The 18,966-nt window shown below is 44.5% G+C and overlaps 1 protein-coding gene across 1 annotated transcript; it reads right to left on the bottom strand.

Annotated features, from left to right (window-relative positions):
* Positions 1-1,265: 1,265 nt before the first annotated feature.
* ACBD3 (acyl-CoA binding domain containing 3) lies at positions 1,266-18,701 on the bottom strand. Its single transcript, XM_021543314.3, has 8 exons — positions 18,366-18,701; positions 11,327-11,468; positions 10,145-10,285; positions 9,271-9,429; positions 7,716-7,890; positions 5,066-5,258; positions 4,136-4,420; positions 1,266-3,318 (listed from the first exon to the last, which is right to left on the bottom strand). Exons 1-8 carry the CDS (start codon positions 18,622-18,624, stop codon positions 3,107-3,109), a joined length of 1,566 nt encoding a protein of 521 aa, XP_021398989.1. The 5' UTR covers positions 18,625-18,701; the 3' UTR covers positions 1,266-3,106.
* Between the last annotated feature and the right edge of the window lie 265 nt (positions 18,702-18,966).

Below are 18,966 nucleotides of genomic sequence, written 5' to 3'. Positions count from 1 at the left end.
CAACATTAATTAGCACAGGAACTTGCACATCTCTGTGGCAAATAGAGCAGTGACCCAGCCCTTAAATTTGTCCCTTTGACAGCAGAGCCCCCAGTCTGATGACCCTGCCCACTAAAGTTGCCTCAAAGGCTGCATCCAGCTGCTCTAAACCACAGCCTCTCATCTATGAGTGACAAAGCCAAGGACAAGCAGAAAGTGCTAAAAGCCAAGGGGTGGCAAGGACAGCAAAGGGGATAAGCAAGGATAATTTCACAGAGCAGACAAGTGGCTTAATTAGGAAGTTGTTTTGAGCACACTGCATATCCTTCTGGGATAGCAGAGCCAAGGAAGACCATGCCTTGCTGTCTCCCACCAAAGTGCCTCCAAGAACCTGTTCTAACAGTGTTTTTCCCCTGGGATTATTTAGCTTTTCTCAAAGGACCAGTGTATTGAGAACTGAGCTTTGTCAAGCTGTTGATGTTGTGTCACCTGAGTCACTGCCAGTGGCTCTGTTCCTTCCACAAAATGTTTATAGTAACTCTTATGGAAGGGAGCTGCCCAAAGTGAGCTGTGAGGAGCACAGTGCTTCCTTTCCATTTGGGGAAAAGAGAATTTATACATGCATGAGACAGGTAAAATAGGCTCAACTGGGGCAGGCTTGCTGCTGCAATTGCTTTGATTTTCAGGGCACTTGCACATTTCATGTGAAATGAGCCTGTAGTGTAGCCAGACAATAGTACATTGAACTTCTCAGCATCTTGTTTCTCACAGCAGAGCACTTGCTTTGTCCTCAAAGAGAATTCTGCCCCCCAGGTAAACTCTGGGACCAAACTAGGGCACATCCTGGCCTCAGCTCCAGGATAAGCTGCTTACCAGGAGCAGCTAAGCAGTAAAAAGTGACTGACACAAACCTCAGCATAACTTGCCTTTTTGCCTCTAGGTCCTTGCTTTTCTTCTTGTTTAGTCTAAACCATGCATGGCCCTGTCTCTTGCCCTCCAGGTGAGGACTCTCTTGGAGGAGAGAGCTTACAGATTTTAACTGCCCACATCCAACCCCTTCTGCTACCCACTCAAAACCCAAAGAGAGGATGCAGTTCAAGCTGGGCTCTTCCAGTACTGACAGATACATGCAGAGAGCCAGTGACATTCCTGGGCAGAGCCTTGGACCACAGTGTGAGCATGGTGCTGAACCCCTAATCATGAGAGAGATGATGACAAGGTTATCTTAGCTCAAGAGCCGTACACAGCAATGCCAAGGTTTGCAAATTAATAAAAAGCCAACAGCATTACAGATAAATGTATTTTAATTAGGATTAAATACTATCTCAAGGTATCTTGAAATCGCACTTTTACTGTACTATCAACAGCCAGAGGCAATAAAAAAAAGTCTGGAAATGTTGAAGTTCTAGCATCCAACACATGACAGTAAGTGCTGCCATTTAAAGCGACAAACACCGCTCCCAACAGATATTCTTAGAGGAAGAAGTTGTAACATTTTTGTATGGACAAAGAAAAAAAGTAATTTGAAGACCAGAAGAAATATATTAGTGCCTGCCTTTGTAAAAGGGAGTTTTTTTTGTTGTTTTTCTTTTTTTTTTTTACATTAAATACAGTTTTCTTTAAAAGCAAGGTACTTTCTAAATTCATGGTTTATATACTGTATGTACACAAGAGCAGAACATTGTACAGTGTTTTTGGATAAAGCAGCACTAACTAGCTGTGAGCTGGTACGGTGTTGCTGACCCAAAAAGCAAGATGACAAGTTAAGCACTCTAGGAGAAGTATCTCCATGGTTGGTATGAGAAAAGTAAAGTATCATGTATGTACAAAGTGACCGTTCACACAAACCCCGCCAACTCAGCATCGTTTGCCGTGGAACTGCACATGCTGCAGCTATCAATGGAAGCCTGACTGCAAGAGCTGGTCTGAGACCCAAAGCAACCATTTCCTTTCAGTAACAAGGTGCATCACCCATGCAGAGAGCACTTGCACAAGTCATTATTGCAACACTCACCCCTGGGCTCCGGGGGAGTGGATTCTTACTGCAGCCTCAAGCCAAGGGACACCTGCAGTGCTTTTCGCTTTACAAAATACAAAATGCCCCAACCAAACCGTAAGAAATTGAGATTAAAGCTACATTAAGTATCTGCATGTGCACCTGGCCTTTCTGCCCACAGTTACAAATTAAGGCAGAAAGTTTGCACCCCACTATTGCCAGTTCAGACTAAAAGGGAGTGGCAGCGATTTCCATCATTAGTGCAACATTAACTCCTGTACTCTACCAAAGTGACTGACTGCTCTCCAGGCACAACATGCGTATTCAGGTCTTACAAAACTGGTTTCGGGTTTGTAGCCTTGTAGCTTTTTTAGCCTACCCCATTACACTCAGGAGTAGTCTGTGTCCTGTTTGAAGTCAATTGCATCAAGATATGACTTTTATTCTAGGATTATCAGTGGGACAGAGATTAAGGTTCTTCTTGTTACACATACTTTTAAACTTCATTCAGCTTATGCCTTCAGAAGAGGTTATTTGCTGTACGTTCAGGATGCTGTTCATCCTTGTCTTATACATTACACTGGTTTAAGGAACTGAATGTTTCTTCTTTGATGAGGACAGAAGTGAGACAACTTGTTTCTAAACTGCATAAACTTAAAGTTTCAAGTTTTAATGATGTAAAAAATCTGACATTCAATTACAGTTAGGAGAAACTTGCTACACAGCAAACTGCATCCAAATCTACCAGCAACTGATGGGACCTTTATATTAACCATCAACAAGTTATTCAAGGCATCCAGACCTGGAAACATCAGATCACCCAGCCAGTGAGCCAGCAACTCCCTCCCCCTTTTTCATGAGGCTTTAACAAGTGCAATGGATGTGACCTCAGCACGGGAGCCAATGACTCCAATCCCCAAAAGGTTAGGGAGATCCTGTGTTAAGCCCAATGCAATATGCATTAGTGTCATGGAGCAGGAAGATCCCAGTGTCTACTTGTTAAAAGTTCACACAAACCATACAGATACAGACAGGATGAAACACAGACTCAAAAGGATCCATTATGCTTGAAGAAAATTCCAAATAAAATGACATCTTCTGCACAGCCCAGCCTCAGACACAGCCACACCTTTATCTAGTATAATAAACTCTGTAGTAAACTGTTTTTGACCTCCATAGAGAGTAGGAGTTGTCAAATTTAAGAAGATAAACTCCTCTCCCTGGGTACTGGTGGCTGCCAGCATACACTTCTTCGTGACAGTCTCGTCTGTACACAGGCACTATTTCATCTAGCTGAGGCTTGTTGGCATTCTTTTTGGCTTTTTCTTCACTGCTAGTATTTTCTGCAAGGGAAAAAAAAGAGATGCCAGTGAACATGGGTGGATGCTTTATGAAAGAAAAACTAATCTCTAGGGGACAAGGCGCTCTTTGTTAGCTTAGGAATGAGAGGAGCTGCAGGGATTCATATTAAGGCTGGGGCTGAAGCACTCAGAAGCAGGAGGAACAGCAAGCATGCTCACTTTATCATGATTTTAACACCTTGATATTAAAAACCACCACCCATCTCCCCAACACAGCCAGGTCAGTTTGTGGAGATGCCAAACTCTAGTTGTCAGTACAACAATCACCCAGCACTGATGTGCCATACTGACTAGCACAGATTACTTGGTAGTGATGACCAAAAAGCCAAGTTAGGGCAGCTCTTTCCAAGCAAATCACATGCTCATTTCAAAACATTCTTGTGTTGCTATGCTAGACTCCTCCACAAGCAAAGGCTGTGACCTGTGTCTCAGCCACTTGCTCTCTGAGGCTGTTTTGCTGCAGCCTCAAGGAAACTTCCTCCCCAGAAACATCTCTTGAACAGGACAGGATTGTCCTCAAGGTTTCAGAGTGCAGAGGCACTGTGCTCTGTTATAGCATGGGTTTCAGTTTACTGAGTAGCTGACTTAGGAAAAGGATTTCCCCAGCCTCAGCTGCTTTAACCTGTCTGTGACCCAAGGAGGGGACTGAAGTTACTTGCAGAACTGCAGTTGCTGGTCACAATTGAAAACATGCCTCCAGCCAGATGGAAGCCAGAGAAAGCAGGAAATTACACAAGATCAGCAGTAGGGGTTTACTTCACAGCAAACCCTGACAGTTTACCTGAATTAGCCTGCTTACCTTCCTCTTCCTCCTCATCATCACTGGACTCGCTGACATGCACACTGACTGCAGTATTAGGGGAGTCTGTCCATTCAAAATACACCCCAAAACCAATGTCATAATTGTCTGTAGCAAACTCCCAGAAGAGGTAAGACCCCTCTTCATGAGTTGGGACTCTGACTGTAACCACTTCCCCTCGGCCCACTGTGATCACAGAGTCTGCATCCTGACGGATTTTTTCCTTGAAGTCTTTGATCTGGGGTCGTGTCCACATGGATGGAGCAGCAATCACTGGGACAGAATCTGGAGACAGGGGAGGAAATACTCCAGTTAGGCTCTGTTTCAGTTATTTATGCTGCATACTTAAGTGTGTGCCTGAGGAGTACTTGAGGGCCCCAAGCATTCAAGTTGCTTCCAGGTAATTTTTTTTAACAGAAGAAGCAAGTTACAACTCTAAAAAGATGTATGAAAGAGTGAAAATTTAGTTATAACACTACTAAATGCTACCAGTTCACCCATCCAGCACATTTAAACCAACAGTGCTTATGCAGAAAAGCCTCAGAAGGCAAATGCACTGCTACAGGTGACAGGTTTGTATTGCACAGAACCCTTCACTGGAAGGATCTTTAAACAGCTCTGACCCAGTTCAAATAAAACTGAGCATATTTCTGCCCAGAACAGCTTTGTGCTAGAGCTTCCTTCAAATCTGGAGTGGCAAGAGATTCTGGATCCCATCAACTTTGCAATTTTGCAACTTTGAAATACTCCTCCTTCCCTCCCCTCCCAAAGCTGACCTTTGCTCTGCAGTATTATTCTCTCATGAGAACCTAGTTTTTCCATAGGCAGATGAAGCCAAACACAGAACCACAGTAACCCTACTTAAGACACCTGAATCCTAAGAAAGATTTTTGCTATTTATTTTTAATTAAGAAATTCAGCTAGTCCCACCTTTTGGTCCATTCTCCAATGCTTCTTCCAAAACCTCTGGATCCAACTCTTTTTCAGGGCTGTCTGCATGTGCACTGGCCTGCCCATTAATGGATGGGGTGTCCCCTGGGGCAGGGGTGTTCACCTTCGATGCAGTAGTTAGGGGTGTCCCTGTCGCTGCCACCACTGCATCCTGCTGCTTCTGTAAGGCTGCCTAAAACAACAGGAATTTAAGTCAAGTACAACCAAACCCTCCCAAGATGCCAGCTTTACATCCTCCAGAAAAAGGTATGCAGACAATTTAAAGAAAAAACCTCCCCCTTCACCTTACAAGGGGGCTTGACTCAAAAGACCAGAAGCAGCACACATTAACCAGTTACATCTACTCAGTCCCAAGGGATGTGAAGTCACTTGTTTCTAGGCTGGTGAATACAATCTGAACAAAAAAATGTTCAACTTTCAAATTAATTACAGTACACACAAACTCTTGCACTGAACTATGGAAGTTTTTCATTCCTATAATGTTTCTATCCAAGTTGGAAGTTTGACTTGTTTGCTGGTTTGTTGTTTTTTTTTTTCCCTGGCTGGAAGGGTTCCATCCAGCCTGAGCTCATCCAGGTCTAAAAAGAGCTGACTATTGAAGGTCTGTTAGCTACTTGCCAATTTATGAGTTAAACAGAGAACTCTCTAGAGCAGCCTCCTTGTCCCTTGTTATCAGCCCAGAGAGACAACACAGGCTTTATTTGTTGGGACAGGGAAAAGGTATAAGTGACAGTGCCACTTTAAAGGATAACCCAATAATCACAAGATTTTGATGAGCAAATGGAATATAGGTATCCTGCAGGAATATGAAGACAATATAGAAAAAATACCAGTTAAGATTTCAAATTTAAGCAATTGCATAGATGCTGTCCAGATTTTACTACTTACTACAGCAGTTTTGTGCACTGAAAGGTGGTGTGAACTTTTCTACATAACTATTGCACAAAGCCCTTCCAAGATTAATTACATCAGAAGCTGATCTGCAAGCAGAACAGCACTTTATAACAGCACTAAGAGATCCCAGTGCACCTGGCATCCAAATAAAGAATTCCTCAGAAGTGTTACAGAAGCTACATGAGGAAAGGCCAAAGAGTAATTATAACAGGGGAGAAAGTCTCTGCCTTTCCTACACCACCTCAGCTCCATCCAGCTGTGGTTTGGCTTAGAAGGGAGCTATAAAGATCATCTAGCCCCACACCCCTGCCATGGTAATGGACACCTTCCACTAGACCAGGCTGCTCAAAGCTCCATCAAACCTGTCCATGAACACTTCCTGGGATGGACTTCCACAGTTTCTCTGGGCAATCTGTGTCAGTGTCTGAGCACCCTCACTGTAAAAAAAAAGTCTTCCTTATATTCACTCTAGACCTACACTGTTGCAGATGAAAACCTCTGCCCTTTGTCCTGTCACTAGAGGCCTGGTAAAAAGGTCTTTCTTTGTGTTTCTTTACAAACCCCCTCACTGAAAGGCTGCAGTGAGGTTTCCCCAGAACCTTCTCTCCTCCAGGCTGCACAGCCTCAGCTCCCTCAGCCTCTCTTTATAGCAGAGGTGCTTCAGCCCTCTGAGCACGTTTGTGGCTCCTCTGGACTTGCTCCAACAGGTCCACATCCTTCTTTTGCTGGGGACCCCAGAGCTGGATGCATCACTGCAGCTGGGGCATCACAAGAGCAGAGCAGAGGGGCAGAATTATCCCTCTCCCTCAGCTTTCTGGCCACACTTGTTTTCCTGCATCCCAGGATACAAAGGACTTTCTGAGCTCTAAAAGCCCACTGCCAGCTCATACCCAGTGCTTCATTCAGCAGTCCAGCTCTGCAGGACAGCTCTCAACCCATTCACCCCCAATACTGTACTGATATTGGGGAGTGCCCTGACTTGACCCACTGCAGGGGCCTTGTTGAACTTCATGAGGCTCACACAGCTCTCTTTATTGGATATTTTTTACTGAGGGCATCAGCCTCCACAAAATACAAATTACATAACAGGAAATCAGTTACTGAATTTTAGGTCTTTAGCTCAAGAACAGACCTCAGGCTGGCAGCTACAGCCTGTCCTCCCACCCAAATCATGAGCAGCTTATTGCAGGCAAGCAACTTCATCGGCTGTTAGTATGTGATGAAGACAGGCAATAGGTGCAGAAGGAGAGAGAAATCAGCAGTGCTCAGGCTGGCAGGGAAAAGCAACCTCCACCCCAGCAGTGATGCTACAGTGCTGCATAGGCATGCTCAGCTAGAAACACAGGGCTGACCACAGCCTGCTGCTCTGCACTGATCTTCAGGAGAGTCACCTGAAGAGGTCTGTTCATGCTCAGATGCACTGGTGTGTCATTAAATTACACACACACATCACCATCACTGCAGCAGAGCGGCTCACATTTCATCTTTAATAATAATACTGAACCAAGTCATTAGTAAAGAATGCTTACTGTTTTCTTAATTAACAGCTGCTTCAGAAAACTACTCCAAAAGATGAAACAAATAAAGGGGCTTTGGTGTTTGAATCTGAAGCAGCATTACTCACTAGCTGGGTAGATCTCCCTGTAGCAATTATCCTTCCAAGGAGATAACAGCAGACACATTCATACGTCCCAGTGACAGGCTGGGACACAAAGCCCAGGCTGCCCAGCCATACCTGCTGCTGTGCGAGCTGGACCTGGTAGAGCTGCTGCATGTACTGCTGGTAGTGCTGCTCCTGGAGCTGGCGGATGAGGATCTGCTGCTGCTCGTAGTTGCCGGGATACTGCTGGGCCGCGTACTGCTGGAACTGCACGGCCGTCTGCGAGTTCAGCGCTGCCATGATCTGCTGCCTGCACGGCACGGGGAGCACAGCACGGCCTCACCAACAGCTCGGGCACCGGGCAAGCCCTGCCTGAGCTGCCTTGCAGGCCACTTACAGCACTAAATTCCATTCTGCAAAACCCAACTAAAATACATCTACGCAACGGACCAGAACCCAGAGCTAACACAGACGTGGGTTTTGCCTGAAAATATGCTGAGAACATAAACAAGGGAGCAATATTTTCTACCCATTGTTTGGAAACATCAAATGTTAAAACAACAAAAGCTCTTACGTAATTCCTGATCCGATGAAGAGGCAGTGCTACACAAAACCCACGACTGAATTTCTCAAACAAGCAAAGGAAAAACCCACATATGCCTTTTCCAGAAACCATCCTTCCAGCAGACCTTCTATAAATATTGGTAGGAATAAACCTGCTGTAGCACAGCACACCAATGCTTTTTGGTGAATCTAAGAAAAACACACAACATAACTATCTTAGTTGTCCTGGTCAGTATGCAAACAAATACAAAAAACATGACTGACAGTGGCCTAATTCAGGAATTAAAAAAAAAAAAAGCTGCCAGATGGGGCATCTGCATCTCCAGTAAACTCAACTGCTGAAACTTCAGGAGGAACACATGGGTTACATATACACAGGCTGTTTTTCTCCTCTCTCCAAAGAGCTAACAGAAATCCTATGGCTAAATGACAAGATAGATCAAGGGCCTGTCTCATGTTGTGTCCATCAGTGACCAGCTATCAGTGTTTCAGAGGAAGGAAGAAGTATCACACAATTGCAAGAAAAATTCTTTCCTTCTCAAATTATACTCTAAAGCATCAGTACTAGACTGGTCTAATATCCCAAAGAGCAGCATTTACTGCTTTTCAGCAAACTGTGACCAGTTTAGAATGGTGTCCCCATTCCTTTTCTGTCTAAACACTTTATCTCTGTAACCTGCTATGACCACTTAATACACAACTCCCATTCACGTGAAAAAAACCCTCAACTTCAAGGCATACCACACTTCCTGTTACTTAGCACTGTGCAACACTTTATTGTATATATAAATTCATGTCTGTCTCTTACACTTCTCTGGCTCTCACCATGTTAAGCAGCAAAACTTGTGGTTTAATTATTTGCTCCCTTCTCAAAACCATTGCATAGCAAGCACAGGATCTACTTCAGAGACACCCCCTGCATTTTTATGGCAGAAAATAGTTGCTGACTGATGTGGAACAGCTTTACTATTCTCTTAAATATCACATGTGCAAAGCCAGATCTGTGTTTTCAGCATCCGGATGTGATGGGAACAATGAATTATAATTAGAACTGCATATTCCAAGTATAGAATTGTCTCAAATGCAAGGCAGTTATTTTCTTTTAAGTGTTGTTTCCACTACTCACTTCTGCTGTTCCATCCGAAGTCGCTCCTCCTCTATTCTCCTCCTCTCCTCTTCTTCCCTTCTCAGTCTTTCCTCCTCTTCTCGCCTACGTTTTTCTTCTTCCTTTTGTAACCGCTCCCGCTCCTCCTCCTCACGCCGCCTTCGCTCTTCCTCTTCTCTCCTGCAACATCCACTCAATAAGCCATTTCAGCATTCCTACAATCCTAGGATCAGTTATTTTTAGCATGCTGTAAACCTGCCTTTTGCCTGCCCAGTGAGGCTTTTAGTCCGGTACCATCTCCTCACACTAAAATTGGCCTGGAGAAGTGGCTTACTGGACACACACAAAAATCGGATTACTGCAGTTTTACTGCACTCAGCAGCATGACAAGGGTAAATTCGGTGTTACAATTTGATATTCATGCTAACCTGTTAGTATGCCACCTGTATAGCAGAAAAAATTGCCTGGAAGCTTTAAGCACATCTTCCAAGCTTTCACACATGTTCATTAATGATGTGGATACTATGGTTTAATAATCACACCTGGAAGCAATAACAAGGCAGCCTTTGTCAAGCTGCTAACTCATATTAGAAGAGAAGGTTAAAACTGACAATTTAATATTCTCTGTATATTTAGTCCACAGACATATCGGGACAGACATTTTGTGAAGCATTTCTTCTTAGGCAGATCATCAGCAAAATTTTTAAAACTCCTAAACAACGATCCATTACTGGCAAAGTAGAAAGGCTTAAAGAGATCAAATGGTACCACAGCCTCCTACATTGCAAGTATTTCCCTTCACAAGACAACTCCAGCCTAAGCTGGCTGTGATACTGTCCGCAGGCCAAGAGTTACACACTCCATAGATGCTAACACCAAAGCACCCAAATGTTACCTTTTCTTTTCTTGCTCTTCTTTCTCTATCTTGTGGGAAGTGACATATGTTGAGAACAAATGGCAGCACCTATGTAGGAGCTTGACAAATTCTGTCATAGCTTTTTGCTTTGACATGTTTCCAAGGGCAGCCCATTCCTTCCTGAGAGAGAGAATTCAGCTGAAACAACAGACTCAACTCTTTTTAAGCTAGTAGTGAGCACTGACAACTCAGCAAAGAAAAGAAAGTTGGAAAACCAGGAATCAAATATTATCATTTGCAGTTTCAGAGAACCAACAACTTCTTCCCAAAGGCAGTACAACGTTCTCTTCTGCCTGCACAATGTTCTCTTTTCTTCTGTCTTTCAAATAGACATAACTCAGCTCTTACATGAAATTTCATACATCCCATCAACCCTACTTTGAATTCTGAACTATGACCAAAAACTTCCCAGCTACAAGTGAACCTGAAGTATTTTTCTAACCTACTTCCACTCTAGTTTGTGGAAAAAAAAGTATATATTTTTCTGAATGAACAAACATGGTAACAAATATTGATTACAGCACTTCAGTTGGTTGAAAGAAAGAGCCTTGTTCTTTGTAAGAAAAGCTGCATCCTTTTGTGCAGAAGCAGTGCACTGGGTCCACCTCAGAGAAGCCACTGCTGTGTTGCACATTGCCTTCATTCTAGAACACTAAAAAGAGCAACAGTGAACATGAGAACTGCAGCCTGAGCTGGAAGCAACACAAGAGACATACTTGAGACTTCCCAGGTCTCATAAAAGATTTACTCAGGGTTTAAATGCATAAGGTTTTAATCTTCTGACTTCAGAAAATATCTTGGTGTTAGGACAAGCTGTGGTGAATGCTTCTACCACTGGCAAAAGCCTTAGCCTGCTGTAGCCACGGTGTGGAGTTCTGATGAAACAGGGGCCTGCATGTTAATGCATCTTAAACTGCTATGAGAAACTGGACTGTCAGCCGAGCAGCTTTTAGTGTGGTTGAAAAAAAAACAAACAATATTCTTCTGTTAGCTCCAGTACTGAACTGTGACTCACACTTCTAAGATGTATTTGAAGAGGCCACTTTCACTTTCCACTAGCACAGACACTTGAGATAACCCACACAGTTGTAGAAATTGGATGATGTTATCTTCTCACAGGAAAAGCAGAGTTAAGACCAACAAAAGCACCAGCCCTTTTACCTCCTATCATTCCCCAGCACATCAAAGAATCCAACTTCAGGGCAAGTGTCAGGGTTGTAAGGTCCCAGCAGAACCTGCTTGTGCAGTGCCACAAGTTTGAGCTTTTCTTCATATGTTGGATGAAAGGCTTTGCCATCTTTTTCTGTAGGGGGAAAAAAAAAATCATTTTCACTATTGTGATTAATTAAGCACAGAATATGAGTGAGTGTTTTGCATAACCATTACCATTATTTCCACCATAAAAAAAAGAGAACAAAAGTCGAGTCACAAAAGATTAGACAAATTAAGTCAGTTCTTTTAAAAATATAAATCTGTCCAGAAGAAACACATCTATTTTGGCTAATGAAAACTTCAGTGTGGAGTGCTTTGCATCCCACTATCTACAGTCAGTCATCACATAGATATTTACATTAAATTGTTGAACATCACACCATATGGATCTGTATCTTCAAAATATTTAAAAACTTTAAGTGAATTCAAATGTGTCTGCCAAGTCTACTCTAGTGTGCACAGAATGGATTTCCACAAAGAAAGATGTGATGCTAGCTTTATGAACTGCTCTCCTTTCATGCTCTTCACATTGATGAAAGCAGAACAACCAAGGTTGAAGGCAAGGAGAACTGCAGAGAGGAAAAAATAAGAGTCAAGGAGAGTTTTCCTTGAGGGAATACAATTGCTGCCCTTGGCCAAGGCAGCTGGAACAGCCCCTCACAATGAAAATCCTTGCACCTGACTCCATCAGCTCGAACACATACAGTGAATTCTGACAATAAGAAGGCAACATAAGGCTGAAAAAGTTCCAGTGGCTCCACAGGAAGATCTTCTGAAGCATTCCCAGTTAGATCCCACCATGATTTTACTGTTAAGAAGATACTTGCATTGATTTAAAATGATATATGAATTAGTCAGCTTACCTCAACACATTTGAATTGTCAAAACAAATCAAACAAACAGGCACTGTTGTGTGTGACTACACTGTTCATTGAGAGGAAGACATTTTTCTTGAACAGGAAAACAGATAAATAAGCATCTCCTTTTGGAAGGAGAAATAAGGAAGCTACTACCAGAGGTAAAAAACAACCACTTCCCACAACTGCACTGCTCTCCACGTAACTGGGAGCTGGAGACAAAGCTGCCACTCATTCCCAGTTCTTTGGAGCAAGGTGTTTACAGCCCCAAACTGAACAGTCCACACCTAAATTTCAGGCTGACACATACTGCAAAATTGCTTGGCTGACACTTGTCAACAGTTATTAACAGGAAAATAAGTGAATCTTGGAACTACAGTGGAAGGAAAATACCCCTACTACAGTACTGAAAAACTCAGAGCAAATACTTCTGGAAATCAGAAACAATCCTAGGGGAAAGTGCTTGCATGCCTCAGCAAGACATTATATTTTTGATAGAGAAAGTTCAGTACATTGCTGGACTTAGCTAAAAAAATCACAAGGAACTACTACATGCATGCTGTTTATTTTGAAGCCACAATCAAATTATTAGGAAGGCAAACATTTAATTACTTATTATCCATTCCTAGAAGTCCACATCACTGTTGCAGAATTTCAAGTATTTGCTCTTGTCCCAGTGTCACACAGCCTTGCAGCAAATATAACTGCCAGCTTCAAAAACAGAAGCATTTCTGCCCAAAAATATCTACTTCCAAAAGTATCTGGTGGGGTAGAAAAGGTAAAAGTAAAAACTGAAACAGAGTTTACTCAGTGTATACAATGAAAGGATAAGAGGCAGCTGACACAAACTGAAGTATAAGAAATGCCACTTAAGTATTTTTATGGGGTTTTGTTTGTTTGCTTGAAGTTGTTGGGGGTTTCTTAATGCTGTTGTTTTTGGGTTTTTTTAAACTGAGATTGATCAAGCACTGGAACTGGTTGCCCTGAAAAATTTTTTAAGTTTCCATGATTGAAGATGTTAAAAACCAAAGAGAGACAGTGCCACGAAGCCTGAACTGAAAAGGAGGGCTAAACCTGACAATCCCCAGCAGTCCCTTCCCACCCCAAGTTTGTGATCCTTAAGGGATTCAAATCACACATTCTGGTGAGTTTTCTACTCCTGCTCTCAGGCCTACCAAAGAGCCCTTTGGCTTTTCCTCAACTCTACACAGTTTATACTCAACTCAGAATTTACTTATTAGACAACAAGCACTTCCATTAGCCTCAATAAAGAGCACTACTTTGAAATAATACTTAATGTCCTGGGGCATTGTGCTACAAAGCAACTCAATAGATAAAGGTACTGCACTGAAATTTTGCCAGGCTTCTGAACAAAGCATGATTCTCAAGGGGTCCCTATAGCACAGTTAACTTTTCACAACCTGTGTACCTACACCTGTCTGGCAAAACACACAGCTGGTTTTTGTGCTAAACTGCTACCTAAGCCAGGTAACATCAATATTTGAACTCACTCCTGAGAAGAGTTAAAGTGAAAAAACCTTTCCCATGCAATATACAGCACATCTTCATTTTCACAGAACAGAGAAGTCAGACCTCATGCCCTAATTACTGTCAGAAGCCAAAATCTGCATTTACAAAGAATGGTGACCCAAGGGAAGAACAACAAACAAGCTAAATAAGAGAGGGTAAAAGACATAGGAGAAAAATACAAGACAAGCTTCCAGTGACTTTTACATAATGTAGCTTAGAAGCAAATTATCAGAAAAACACTTGCAGCCAGTTGGACAGTGAAGTTACGTTTCATACTAACTATTTTGCAGTTGAACTCTACAGCATAAACCACACTGTAATTAGCCCAAAGATCAGGAATTTTTGGTGTTTAACTGAACCAGAGGACCTGAATTCATCTGCAGAGTCAAATATGCCAAAAAGAGCATTAGTGTGTCTAGACAAGTAGAAGTGCCAAAGGGATCCAAGCATCCGTGAACATGCCATTTAAGCATTACCCACACACCTCGCACAGCTGGGGGAAGTGGAAGAACACCAAAGAGCTCCAGGGAACACACTGAAAAATCCAAAGGACATGCACAGCAGTAAAACAGCAACTGTACCACCTTCCCTATGCCACTGGTATCCCTGACCCAACAAGGGCAGGGACATGCTCAGTTTTCCCCACAACAGAAAGATGAAGCTGTTACTAGTAACGTGAGGGGCTTATGTCACTGTGTGCACTGTATTATTGACATGGATTGATAAAAGCCATAAATTTAGACACAAAGGAGTTTAAGAAATATGCTTAAGAGATTGCATTGTGCAAGATACTGCTACTCCTCTGTAACTTCAGATTTTTCCCCATTAGAAACACGACACACCGTGCTACACCTTCCACTCCATCTTCACCTACTGCACCCACTCTGAATGCCTAATTCCACTGGGATATCATTCAGTTGAGTCATCTAGAAGCAACTGGAAAATAATTTCTGAAGAGTGATTTTTCACCTCATACCTTTTAAGAGCAAAAGTCACATATGTTAATGCTATTCATTTGCAAGGTTTTAATGAGCAAGACCAAAACTGAGAAGCATGAGGACTGAACTGCTGCCTGCAGAGCCCAATTCATTCTTACACTCCTAATCCTCCTCTCCTGAAAGCGTGCTCTGCCTCAACAGAAGAATTACTGACTGGCCCTTCCAATTAAATATGATCAAAGCTCAACTTCACAAATGTAGATACGTTATAGGGGTTTTCATATTCTTGACAACAAGAGTCTACTTAACTTACGAATTACAATCATACCATCAAATTAGTGCTCAAAAAAAAAGGTCAGACAATTAACTGAGAAAGATGTTCTGCTGAGGTTGAAGATGCATTTTTATTAGGATAAGAGGAAATAACTTAGAGCAGTCAAACAAAATTAGAGTGCTTAACATTCCAGGAGAGCTTTTAGATACCAAAATGATATGGTTTGTATACTGTCTGCTCAGATGTGCTGCACTGTAAATCATTTTAGACAGTGAATGAACACTTCACGGACTGTCATATATTGAAGGTTGGGTGCAATGGTATTTTAATGACAGGATGTGGAAAACAACAAAGCCAGGCTGATCCAGGGAGAGATTTGCTGGCAGAGCTATGCAAGCCATCCTCTCCTGCTTCAGGACAGAGCTTGAACAGGTTACCTTCACTGGCATAACTTGTACCAGCTCAGCAAGCAGAGGAAGCCATCAGAGACACTCCCTGCTGGGCCAGAGGCCCCAGGCCTCACAATTACAGGCAGTCCTAGAGACAAGGCAATGTGCAATGACTGTAACATGACTGTTCTCCACTGTATGCTGGATCCAGCACAGTGCAGCAGCTTCTTAATGGCAGCCAAAATGCTGCTTAACACTGCACTAGGCTTAACAGAGCAGGGAGGGAGAGCACATAAGGGAAAGAAGGCTCTTGTTTCCCACAGAAAAATGGACTGGAACACTGTTACCATGTATTTTCTATGCCTCTGTTATTCTGAAAAGCTCTCTTCACAAGCCATTATGAATCTTAAAAAAAAAAAAAAAAAGAAAGAAAAAATATAGTGCACATCTCCTGCACAGCCTAAGGCCTAACAGTTGAAGTGACCCAGGGTCGAGTATTTTAGATCTGCTTTAGATTTCTCTTTATCAGAGACAGAATAAAGTAGCTTTTGAGTCTCTTTAATATCCTAGCCTGGTTTCTGTTGTGTTTTGCTCATTGTTTATACACGCTCTCACCCTGTCTTGTCTCTGAGCAACTCTGTTACCTGCAGTATACCACCACTGACAAGTGCCAGCAGCCACTGTAATAAGCAAACTTGAAGTATTTTTATCAGATTAACCTTATCTTGTAACCCCAAAAGTTACAGACAACTTGGGCTGCAGACTGAAGCAGAAAAAAAGCCGCTTAACTATCAGCATAGTTTTTAGAAGAATGGTCAGAAACAAGATCTCAGCACTGACCTATTAACATAGGCCACCCTTCAGATAGATCTGTTGCCTCCTGAAGTACAGGAGGAATCCCTGTTTGCTGCTTGGCATGCACATGGCTGCTAACCAAGCGTGCCCACTCCCACAGTTGTTCTGACAGCATAAAAATAATTTGGAAATGAGACCACTTATTTTTGGAGCTGTGCAGATATAGAACAAGCTGGAAGAATCAGTAACCCAAGCATTGCAAGCTCCTGTAGCTCCCCATCAGACCTATAAATAAAAATCTTTGTGTTATGTCACTTTTAGGAAAAAATCTACAGATGAAATGAGGAGCAATGACTTTGTGCGAGTTATTCCAGCCACAAGGATAGAGAAACAAAATTTTCACTGGAAAGACTGACTACACAATTGAATGGGGAAAATTATCATCTTATGAGCAGTACCATGAGTTACAAGAAATTGCAGAAGGTTAAAAAAGGAGTGGAAGTAAGCTGATTAAAAAGTTTTGATTAAAAAGAACAGCAACAAAAAAAAAACATTGCTAAGAGAGCACAAGGCAAGGAACTGGAACTTACACACAAATAACGCTGCACAGACTTCACCATTACAGAGGAGATAAAGCCAGAACATAAACTGTGTTAAAACGTGATATAACAGATATAGGTTATTGCTACATAGCAACAATATAGATAAAGTATTCACAGCACCTAACTTTTGCACTGTAAACACAAGTTCATACTGCAAAAACAGGTTCCCATAGAATATTCAGCCCAAGACAGAAAAAGACCACAGCTGACCAAGACAAGGAATTTGCTGCTGCAGAGACATTTCTTTCTGCATCATTAAACACAACCAGAACTCTTTTAAGCAACTTCTTTTACAGAAAGAAGAAAGAGACATTGAGTACAATGCTTCCACAACCTGATAAGCTCTGATACAGGAGGAAAAAAAAGTAAGCTCATGTTTTTTTTACAGCTTAAAAAAAAAAAATAACACCTCTGTATATTAACATGCTAAAAAAAAAAACTATTTTGTTGGAGGGCATCAGATTGAAAGCACCAGGGTTAGGAAAACTGCTTAGTGTCTCACATACTCCTAACAACTACCAGGTGCAGGTCAGCTAATGTGAAGAAAGATAGCTTTGTCCTTCCAGCAGTGTTTCCACCTGCCAGCAAGTGCTTCCCCTTAGAAAGAGGCAGCCTCCCCGGGAGGTCATCTAACAACTGACTGCCACAAGACTGACCTTTCCAAGTGCACAGCTTGTCTTCCCTAATGCAGGCATGAGGCTGTACTGCCTGCCCCACCTGAAGCAGGGTCTGCCTGAAAGCCACAGGGGTGAAACATTGCTGAAATGTGCTCAGTGAAGTGAGCACAGCTCCTCCCTAAAAACGCCACAGCCCTCTTCTCCCTCCTGAGGACACCGAGTGTGGCAAGGTACGTCCACCTTCCCAAGAAGCAAACCTGGCTTACAGGAGATCCCAGCAAAAACATTCCAGGTCTACACCTCGGTATTTCACAGCTGCCTGCTGGGGTCATGGTGGCACACAGAATCATAGAATCATTTAGGCTGGAAAAGACTTCTGAGACTATCGAGTCCAGCTTATGAACGCCATGGCACTGATTGCCGCCTCCAGTCCTTCCTTAAACACCTCCAGGGACGGTGACTCCACCACCTCCCCGGGCAGCGCATTCCAATGTTTAATCACCCGTTTTGTGTAGAAATTCTTCGTAATCTCCGCCCTGAACTTCCCGTGGCACAGCTCAAGCTGTGTCCTCTCGTCCTGAAGCAGCAAAGCCAGCCCTGGAGCTGGCACACTGAGGAGAGAGCACGGCACTCCCGCCAGGACCCGGCTGTCAGCAGGCGCGGCACCGCTCACGGCGAGCGCTCCTCGCCCACGCCTGCGAGCTCTCCGTTCCCGTGCCACCGGCACCGAGCTCTCCCACCGCCGCGCCGGTTTTAGGCGGGGAGCTGCACACCCCGGCAGTGCCAGCCTCTGCTCCCGCCCCGGCTCTCGCCCGGCACCAGGCAAAGCGCATCCCCGCGGGCCGCCGGGACGCGCTGCCCGCCCCGGCACACCGAGCGCTCCTGCGGGCGGCACCGGGGCTCCGCCCGAGCCCCGCGGCCCGGCCCGGCGGGCGCTGCCGCCCGGGGCTCCCCGGTGGCGGGGAGGGCGGTGCGGCCGGGCTCACCTTTGAAGAAGCGCAGCGCCAGCCCGTAGAGCTCCTCCAGCGCGAAGCCCCAGCGCCGCTCCAGGCTCAGCGCCGCCTCCTCCGCCGCCTCGCCGCCGGCCTCCGCCGCGCCCGGGGCGCCGGGGCCCGCTCGGCCCCGCCCCGCCGCCGGCTCGCCCTGCGCCGGCCGCGCTTCGCAGGGCGGCACCTCGGCGTTGGGGCTCAGCGTCAGCCCGTCCACCGAGACCTCGAGCCGGTCCGAGCTCAGCACCGCCGCCATCCTCCGCCGCCTCCCACCCGCCCTCCGCCTCCTGCTCCGCTGCGGCGGCCACGTCCCGACTTCCCGTCCCCTCCGACCCGGATCTTCCGGGCCCGCCCGCGTCCCCGCCCCCGCCCGCCGGGCCGCGGGATGCGCCGGGCTGCGGCTGGCGGCCGGCTCGTCCCCTCCCCTCCCCTCGGGAGCAGCGCCTGGCCCTGGCCCTGGGCTGCCGCACCCCGGGATCCCGGGGACGTGAGTGCCTGCGGGAGCCGCCGCCGGGCACCCTGTCCGCGCTTCTTGGATGCTTGGTTGATAATGGTTTTTCAACAGCGGTATCTCCCTCGTGAGGGGAGACTGCGGGAG

The sequence above is a fragment of the Lonchura striata genome, chromosome 3, assembly GCF_050655825.1.
Source record: "Lonchura striata isolate lonStrDom1 chromosome 3, ASM5065582v1, whole genome shotgun sequence".
NCBI classification, from domain to species: Eukaryota; Metazoa; Chordata; class Aves; order Passeriformes; family Estrildidae; genus Lonchura; species Lonchura striata.
The sequence above is the reverse complement of the archived record's forward strand: the minus strand, read 5'-3'. Positions and strand labels throughout refer to the sequence as shown.